The following is a 9,797-nucleotide window of genomic DNA, read 5'->3' as shown; positions in this document are numbered from 1 at the left end:
GTTCATCGAGAGGATGAACAGCGCCTGGAGAGCAGAGGAAGACGCTGATATGAATCAATGGGAAAAGCGTACGTGTGACAAATATGTTATTTGGAAACTGTTGAAGGATAAATATGTCAAAATGTTTGTATTTCTTTCTGGTCAAGTCAAGCTCGGGAGGAAGGAGCGTCCGTCATTAATCATGGCGGAGACGGAACGCGTCAACGCAGCTTCCGCCCGCCACCCTGCCTGGTTGTTGAGCGATCTCCAATTAATATCGGCCACCTGCTTCACCCATCGCCTCCCAAATCTTCTCTCCAGCTACCGTTGTCCCATCCACGACCGCTGCTGCCGTCGGCGCGCACACACATTTACTCTCCGTCCTTCTTCGTCTTTTCCTACTGCATTGATTTCTTACCATTTATATATCTTCCTTCACTGGCCGTCGCTGGTGCCACCATCCCTGTCTAGTGGATTAGGATGGAGGCAGCGACGGCGGAGCCCGCTGTGATGGGCCGCGAGTGCCTGACCGCCGAAATGGCCTTCGGGGGCTCCTCCATTGTCATCAAGATCCGCCGTCGCCTGCCCGACTTCCTCCAGTCCGTCAAACTCAAGTACGTCAAGCTTGGCCTCCACTACGCCGCCGTCCCCACCGCCTACCTCCTGGCCCCCCTCATTCTTGCGACCGTTGCCGCCACGCTACGGCTCGATCGGCTTCTCTCCTTGGACCCCGCCACCGGCCTTGCCTCCGTCGCCGTCCTGATGGTTCTGTTCGGCGCCTACTACCTGAGGCGGCCGCGCCCCGTCTACCTCGTGGACTTCGCTTGCTACAGGCCCGAGGACGAGCACAAGATCTCCAAGGAGGGGTTCTTGGAGATGACCGAGTGCACCCACATTTTCACCGGGGAATCACTCGCTTTCCAGACCAATATCACGATGCGATCAGGGCTGGGGGACGAGACGTACCTGCCGCCGGGGGTGCAGGCGCGGCCCCCTCGGCTGTGCATGGCGGAGGCCCGGATGGAGGCGGAGGCCGTCATGTTCCGCTGCCTCGACGCCCTCTTCGAGGAGACGGGCGTCGACCCGGAGCGCGACGTTGGCGTCCTCATTGCTAACTGCAGCTTGTTCAACCCGACCCCGTCGCTGGCCTCCATGATCGTGAACCACTACAAGATGCGGGAAGACGTGAAGAGCTTCAATCTGGGCGGAATGGGCTGCAGCGCGGGGCTCATCTCCATCGACCTCGCCAAGGATCTGCTCCAGGCGAACCCCAACGCCTATGCGGTCGTGCTGAGCACGGAGAACATTACGCTGAACTGGTACTTCGGCAACGAACGCTCCATGCTGTTGTCCAACTGCATCTTCCGGATGGGTGGCGCCGCCGTCCTGCTGTCCAACCGACGGGCGGACGCGGGGCGGGCCAAGTACCGGCTGGTGCACGCGGTAAGAACGCACAAGGGGGCGGACGACGGCTGCTACGGGTGTGTGTACCAGCGGGAGGACGACCGCGGGGCAGTCGGGGTGTCCCTAGCCCGGGAGCTGATGGCCGTGGCCGGGGACGCACTCAAGACCAACATCACCACCCTGGGGCCCCTGGTGTTACCGCCGTCGGAGCTGCTCAAGTTCTTGGCAACGCTGGTGGCGCGGCGGGTGCTGAGGCTGAGGGGCGTGCGTCCCTACATCCCGAACTTCCGGCGGGCGTTCGAGCACTTCTGCGTGCACGCCGGGGGGCGGGGGGTGCTGGAGGAGGTCCAGAAGAACCTGAGGCTGGGCGCGGCGGACATGGAACCGTCGCGGAGCGTGCTGCACCGGTTCGGCAACACCAGCAGCAGCTCGCTGTGGTACGAGCTGGCCTACGCGGAGGCCCAGGGGCGGGTGCGCCAAGGGGACCGGGTGTTGCAGATCGGCTTCGGGTCCGGGTTCAAGTGCAACAGCGCGGTCTGGCGCGCGCTGCGGGACGTCGCGGTCGGCGTCTGCGGCCGCTGCAACCCTTGGGCGGACTGCGTCGACATCTACCCCGCCACAGGGATAGACCTGAGGTTGGAATCGAATTGATGGGACGCAACGCCACCTTGCAACATGAAAGCAACAAAGTGCTTTCATTTATTATCATCTATAAACCTTAACAACAAAAATAAGCCTATCGAGATTGCTAGTGTGAGGGACCAAAAATTGTTCTTTGTAAGAGATAATCTGTGTTGGCATTATTCCCTTCAATATATATATATATATATATATATGAAACTAAATAGAAAGTTTTTCGTACAATGAGTGGACCAAAAAGTTTCCTCTTTTAGGGCTAATTATCTATTAGATCTTCACATTTTAATTTTTAGGCTTAGAAATTTTATATTAAAATATTTTATAATTATAAAAATAATATATTTATGTTTATTTATCATAATAATATCGATTTTATCAATGAAAATATGAAAATACTAGTTAAAAATATAATTTCAATGTTTCAATTGATGATGGTGGACGATATTGGTGGTGATTGACAACGACATCGCTAGAGGCCATGGGTGATAATTATGAATAAGATCAAAGATGAGAGCTATTTTACATCTTTGTCGATGCTGACTTAGTTATCGAGCAGTCATTTCGTCGTTTTATATCTGCATCATCATCGACGTAGTTACTAAGTGATGAAAGAGTCACTCGACATTTGCAGCAATATCGACGTAGATGTAGAGAGTTATTGCTCGGCAACTGCATCGATACTAATGCAGATATAGAGTGATGTCGCTTGACAACTACGTTGACACCGACGTAATAGCCGAACAACCCTTTTGTCGCTCTGCATATGCATTGGCGTCGATGCAGTTGCCGAGTGACGAAAGGGTCGTTGATGTAGATATCAAGTGGCCCTTTTGTCACTCGACAATTGCATCAACGTCGACGCAGATGTAGAGCAACCCTCATCTCTCACCACTACTCTCCTTATCCATAGCAATCACCCATGACCTCCAACAGCGTCGTCGTTCGTCACCATTGATATCATCCGCTGCCATCAATTGAGATATTAAAATTATCTTTTTATCTATTATTTTTGTATTTCCGTAAGTAAAATCGATGACGTTAGGATAAATAAACCTAGATGTTTTATTCTCATAACTATAGGGATTTCAATATAAATTTTTTAAATCTAGAGACTATGATACTCAGGAGATCTAACTACATAGGGTAATCTATATTTTAGTCTAATGGCATAGGATAACATCGCTCTACGTCATGCAAATTTTCATAACTAATAGCTCCATACATTCTGATCATAACCCTATAATGCCAGATTTTTCAGATTATTTTGTTGATGAAAATGGATTATTAACTTAGCAAATATGTTATAATAATATGTAGGCTCCAACTAATTAAATTAGTAGAGTTCCAAAAATGCTTAACCCTAAGTCAAAGATAGTAGGTTAATTTTCAACCATGTGACTAATCAGTAATTTCTTTTTAATTATTGATAGATAAGTCTCATCTTGCCGAGAGTTTTAACTTGTAAAATTAATTTTCTTTTTCGTTCTACAATAAAAGCGTGATTTGAGAAGTGGCCTTCTAATTGGCGCTTTATGATTGTTAGACACTACCTAAATAGGTTAATTGCTACAACTAATAGGTATGAACACACAACTGCTTTGCTATTATTGTTTTTTATTGACATTTAAAGATTTTTTTGTTCAAGTGCCTAAACAATTCAGTCAATTGGAGTTTCAGAAAATTAAAATGACTTCAATTATTTATTTATTACAAGAATCTATCTTTTTATATATGACATTTTTTCAAAAGACATCTATCTTTTTATTATTATTAGGATGAAAGAGAAGAAAATTTGCTACTTTTTTCACCCTTTATCATCCTCTTTAATTATATGATAATTTCTAAAAAAGAAACTCATGTTTTTCTTCTTGCATAGCCTAATCTTTTTATTTTATTCTCACGTAACACTTCTTATTTTCTAAAATGTGGCTTACTATTAGTGAATGCCCCACTATTGTGAGGCCTCTCGTTACCGTCTTTGTTGCTTTTGTCCTATATTCTTCTCTTCTCTTCTCAAGAGAGCATGTGTAGAGCGAACTTTGAGAGCAAGAGATAAAAAGTAAGATGAGAGCGTTCGAGAGGATGCTCTATGATGTCATCATGGGGATGCAGGTGATGACGAGGACAATGACAAGGAGCCTCACAAGGCCTATGAGTGATGACACTCAAGAATGATGACGGGGCCTTTGTGGGAGTGGCGGAGGCAACTAGGATGATAATGAGAGGCCTTGTGGGGTCTACAAGGATTATGGTGAGACCTCCACCGATGAGATAGAGATGAAGAAAACGATGATGAGACCTTCATGAGTGGCACGAAGATGGACACTACACGTGTCGAAGCTAAGAATAATCTTATTTCTTAAAATATAAGAGGTGAAATAAAACAAAAAGAACTCTAGGAAAAAGTGAAAAATCAAGATGCTTTAGAGAATTTACCTTTAATTATATTATAAAAATATTTATATATTTTAATAAATATATATAATATTAAACAAATTATTGCTCGATTTGTTGCCTCACCGACTCAATCAATGTTCTAATGACTCGAGGCTTGTTCCAGTAATCCTGGCAATAGGAAATGTGCAGTCGTGCCAGGGGAGGAAGTGCATGTGGAGACGATGCCACTCTGCTGGGTGCTCAAACAATGGCCAGGAGAATGCCGATGCACGCGTCGCCAGCGAGAACGAGAGTTTCCCTGATGCTGCGACGAACGTATGCCTTCCCTCCTCTTTACACTTGATCACGAGCTTGGACGGCCGCAGCCCGTTCTCGCCGGGGCGAGGCACGTCCAGGGCGTCATGGAGTTGCGGGAAGCACTCGCCCTTAAGCTCGCTCGGGATCTACACGTTGAAACTTCCCCCTTCTTCGACCGCAGCAGTGGCTTTAGTTTCGGACTCCCCGTTGCTTAATTTGCACTTGATGGCCACACTTAGTCCTGCTTGAATCAAACCAACAACAACTCTAACTCTCTTGATCTTTCTTTCGGGAACTCTATAATTGTTGATGTATACCTTTGACTGCGTCTTCGGACTTGATGTTGTTCTGCATGCAGTCCAAGCACTGGGTAGTGCCCGCCACTGTGGCGAAACTTGCTGTCATGGGAGCAGCATTGCTGAATCCGCTCAAGAGTAGTATCATCGCGCAGAGCTGCAGCAGAAGGCATCGAGGAAGCGGCAAAGCCTCCACAAGGGAACTCGAGAAGAAGGAAAAGAAGAATAAGTAACTGCTGCTACCTTCTTCTTCTTCTTCTTCTTCTTCTTCTACTTTGGATTGTCGACAACACATTCCCACCAAACCTGTATACGCTTTAGTTAATGGCTACACAAGTGGTGAGTGAAATAGGCTGAGACGGTTAGCTCCAGATTCCACCTGATATGGTTTGTCATCAATTCATGTCCATTAAGATCCATTCCTTTTAATTAGTGCGCTGCTTTGCCCGTAGACTTCCACTATTGGAGAACTGAAAGAATGAATCAAGCTCGTCTATTGCAACAGATAAAAGGAAGCATTTCTTTTGATGAATAAAGGTTGTCGAAGCTACTTGCCCTCATGCATGATGAATGGAGAAGCACCAGATTTCTTTTTCTTTTTTCCTTTAGAAAAATATAACTTTATGCCTCCATGCATGTATGGATGGATGAGAATTGAGAATATATATATATATATATATATATATATATATATATATATATAGTTTAGCACTACTAATCATGATTAGTACTCAATATTATAAAATTTAAAATATAAATAAATATATCCCTCGCGTTAGTAAATTCTAATCACCACCATAGCAATTTTGGGTAGAAATTTTTAGAATTGTAATGACAACTAAAATATTTAGCGAATTGATGAAAGATTAATTATAAGTGTGTAGATAAGCTCTAAAATTTCCACGCTAAATTAAAATCTAGATGTGTAATGGCTTTCTATTGATTCAGATACATGTAATTTGCATATGAAAAGGATTGGGATATCATTAATTCCAACAATGCCGACTTATTTCCAACTGCGTACACGCGCTCGGAATCCGATCCCAAGTCATCACCGTTGCCGCTTACTTTCCTGTGCAACACGCAATGCTTTCCATTGATTCTACGTTTGGGTCCCACTATCTTCTACGTGGGATCCGCATAGCGAACCAATGGAGTATAAACTTGTAGTGTTTGGTCTCTCAGGAGAGACACAGGAGACCCAACGCTTCCTGCTTCCTTACGCTTCTCTATATTATGCGAAGCACAGCGCATGCGTACCAGTATGCCCGAGTCCATCGTTTCGCAGCCGCCACCAACGCATCGTTCATAGCCTTCACGGAAAGAGGGCGATGGCGTCTTCGGGGTCGGCGTGGGCGAAACCGATCTCTTGGGCGTTGGACGCCGAGCAGCACGAGGCCGCCATGGCCGTCGCCAAGGACGACTCCTCCTCCACATCCGACGCCTCAGACCAGCAGCAGCGGGACTTCCCTTCCCTCGCCGCCGCCACCAAAGGCTCCAAGAAGAAGAAGAAGGCGCAGAGCATGTCCCTCGCCGAGTTCACCACCGGAAAGCCCGTCTCCCACAATTCTTCTGCTCGCCTTGCCTTCTCCTCCTCCTCCGCGGGCCTCACCCCCGACGAGCTCCTCCTCCTCCCCACCGGCCCCCGCGAGCGCTCCGCCGAGGAGCTCGAACGCTCCTCTTTCCGCGGCTTCGGCCAGTCCTACGGCGGCGCCCGCGGCCGGGCCGCCGCATCCGGGGAGGACCCCAACCCCTCCCGCTGGGGCTCGTCCAGGCCTTCTGACGAGCCGAGGAGGGGTGGTTTCGGCGGATCTGGCGGTGGATCCGACAGGGATCTGGGGCCGTCCCGTGCCGATGAGGTCGATGACTGGGGATCGGCGAAGAAATCCGTGGTTCCAGAGAGGAGGGAGAGGGGAGGAGCAGGGGGCTTCTTTGAGTCTCAGTCCAAGGCGGACGAATCGGACAGCTGGATCTCGAGCAAGAGAACTGCGCCGCCGGCAGACGGCCGGAGGTTCGGTAGCGGCGGCGGTTTCGATGGACCCAGGGAAGGGAGGGGTGGTTTCGACATGTTCACCAAGGAGGGATCCAACGGAGGAGGCGCTGATTCCGAAACATGGGGGAGAAAAAAGGATGTCGCAGGTTCTGATGCATGGAGGAGGGAGGAGGAAAAAGGCAGCGGTGGAAGGCGTAGGCTTGTGCTGCAGCCCCGCTCGCTGCTGTTGTCCAATGGAAACAACGGGGAACCGGCCCATGGAGAGCAGGACAAAGGAGCAACGGAGAAGAAGAGCAAGGGTTCGAACCCCTTTGGAGAGGCTCGTCCACGAGAAGAGGTATTAGCAGAAAAGGGGCAGGACTGGAAGAAGATCGATGAGAAGTTGGAAACCAGGAAGATCGGTGATGCTCCGCCAGAAAGGTCTTCGTTTGGCAAGAAGGTTTATGGGGCAGCAAATGGGACTCAAACGTCGCCTGAGGGCCGCACAGACAGGGCTTGGAGGAACCTCGACGCAGCTGCGGCATCAACTCCAAGGTCTGATCTTTAGCTCTTCTCTCACCTGTTGTTTGAATCTATAACTGCTTTTTTGCTGGATATGCAATTGCTGATACTTATAATTTGTTCTCATTTATTTTGTTTTAGTTGACCTGTGATATGATTTGCCCTTGAAAAGAGTACATTACAACGTATCATTTTACTCTTCACGATATTAAACTTTAAAATAAGGTTTGAAATATTAAACTGTATCGGCGTTTCGACATTTGTTCGGTACGGTACGATATTGTATATTGAGCGATATATCGTATAATATATATACATATATATATATATATATATATATATATATATATATATATATATATATATAATTCGGTGACATCGTCTCGTGTGTATATATATATATATATATATATATATATATATATATATATAATATATATATATAAATTTTTTTTATATATAATATTTTAATAATATTATATATATATATAAATAATATATATATATATAATATTTATATATAAGATTATATATATATATATATATATATATATATATATATATATATATATATATATACCGTTCGGTAACGGACGGTTCGTGTACCGGTCAACTGACAGACCGATACGTACCGTCCAGTACGGATGGTATTATTCGAAATTGTATACCTTGCTTTAAAATAGTAGCATGACTCATTAAATTTTAATACAATTTTTTTTGTTTCTACGGACTATAATGTTATAGTGAAATTGTTAGAATGATTTGAGGACCTCTCATTCATTGCATAAAGTTATCAATGTCATTTCTCATGAATTGGCAAAGATAATTGAATCATTTACTTCTTGATGGCATTGAGAATCTTTGCTTTCACAATTTTTGCGTTTTTATTTGATGTTCTAAATTCTCTCTTTTCTATGTTCATGAGCAAAGCTAACTAAAATCAGGCATAAAAATCTTGACATATGACCTAAAATCTTTGTTGTTCTGGTTGAAATTGGAGTGAACTTTAGCGAGCTACAAGCAATCTGCTTGCCGTTAAAATGGTTTATTGTCAATTGTTATCAAAAGTAAATTTTAGTCTCTGTTCTAAGGGTCACATATTTAGGCACTACCACTAGGGTGATCTCATTAAGTTTGACTTACTAGCGTCATCGGCCACTAGTTCAGAATGATTCTCCAAATTTGACTTTTTGAAATAGACTATGCAAAATAAATGGCTGGATTATGCTCAAGTTGATTAGACCCTGACTGATCTAAGACAAGGTCTTTGTGTGTTCTGATTGATCTTTTACGAACTAAACCAAAACAGTCTGACCTGTTGCCAACAATTGGCATACTTGTTAAACTACATCCCTGTTACTCTGTTCCCTCAATGCCGAGGCATGGTGTTTGAAACTCTGACCTCTGATGATGCTTTTTAGTCGCTTTCACCATTCATATCACCTAAATTTTATTGTTTGCTCTGTGATTACAAGCTTTTGCAAATTTGCATGCATAGTTGTGCTTCCATGTTAAACACCCGCTGGCTTGTGTGTAATCTTTATTCTTATTGCCTACTCATATCTACTTGATATATCTACTTTGTGATTGCATCACATCCTGAAAGCTTATCTTTTGAATTGTCTGTTCACTTTTTTCAACCTCTTACTGTTTCTGCAATCTCTAATTACAGGGAAGACAAGATTGAGAACACAGCACCTGAAATTTGAAAGCTATACAAACGATGGCCTCAGAAATACAGATTCATCCAATCGATGGGCCATCCAGTGATTGGAAACTTCTACACGACGAGACAATTTTGTTAGATAAGTTTCTTAGCGTGTTACTTGTTAGTTGCAGAGTGAGGATAGTGCGTCTAGATCTAAGGTCGCGACTGCATTTTTGTAAGGTTCTTTGTGCTATGGAGGATTTTGTTTTTAATATTTGATAGCATCATTTGACATATTCTAAGAATGTCATCTGTCTTTGATTCCAAATTGTAGTTGAATGTCAACATTTGTGCTCTCTGAGCTTGACCGTGCCATCATGTGACATTCCAGATAATTTCATGCTATTAAAATCTATTTCAGCTAGCTTTGCTGCTTAATACTGATGCATCTTTTACTGACGTATATGCTTATTGGCTTTGCTTGGAGGAAGATGGTATACTATGTCCTTATCAAGATTAGATTGTGTGTAAATGTGGATCAAGTTATCATAATCAGACTTTGCTGGTCATGAAATGTATAGAGAGTGGATTAGATGTTACAGATTTGTCTGATGGTTTGCTTGTTCCAGTGTTCTTAATTGCT

At 44.6% G+C, this 9,797-nt stretch overlaps 2 protein-coding genes across 2 annotated transcripts; both read left to right on the top strand.

Moving 5' to 3' along the window:
• Positions 1 to 305: 305 nt before the first annotated feature.
• Positions 306 to 2,196, top strand: LOC135668757 (3-ketoacyl-CoA synthase 1-like). Its single transcript, XM_065178546.1, has one exon. It carries the CDS (start codon positions 460 to 462, stop codon positions 2,032 to 2,034), a length of 1,575 nt encoding a protein of 524 aa, XP_065034618.1. The 5' UTR covers positions 306 to 459; the 3' UTR covers positions 2,035 to 2,196.
• A 4,065-nt stretch (positions 2,197 to 6,261) lies between these two features.
• LOC135668665 (eukaryotic translation initiation factor 4B3-like) lies at positions 6,262 to 9,592 on the top strand. The gene is made up of 2 exons (XM_065178540.1): positions 6,262 to 7,539; positions 9,179 to 9,592. The coding sequence occupies exons 1-2, from the start codon at positions 6,344 to 6,346 to the stop codon at positions 9,213 to 9,215; spliced, it is 1,233 nt and encodes a 410-aa protein (XP_065034612.1). The 5' UTR covers positions 6,262 to 6,343; the 3' UTR covers positions 9,216 to 9,592.
• Positions 9,593 to 9,797: the final 205 nt, after the last annotated feature.

Source organism: Musa acuminata, chromosome BXJ1-4, assembly GCF_036884655.1.
Source record: "Musa acuminata AAA Group cultivar baxijiao chromosome BXJ1-4, Cavendish_Baxijiao_AAA, whole genome shotgun sequence".
Taxonomy (NCBI): Eukaryota; Viridiplantae; Streptophyta; class Magnoliopsida; order Zingiberales; family Musaceae; genus Musa; species Musa acuminata.
This window is presented reverse-complemented; position numbering and strand designations above follow the sequence as displayed.

Coding starts and splice junctions, on each gene's coding strand:
- LOC135668757 (XM_065178546.1), top strand. CDS start 460: ATGGAGGCAGCGACGGCGGAGCCCGCTGTGATGGGCCGCGAGTGCCTG.
- LOC135668665 (XM_065178540.1), top strand. CDS start 6,344: ATGGCGTCTTCGGGGTCGGCGTGGGCGAAACCGATCTCTTGGGCGTTG. Junction 7,540..9,178: donor GCTGCGGCATCAACTCCAAG/GTCTGATCTTTA, acceptor CTCTAATTACAG/GGAAGACAAGATTGAGAACA.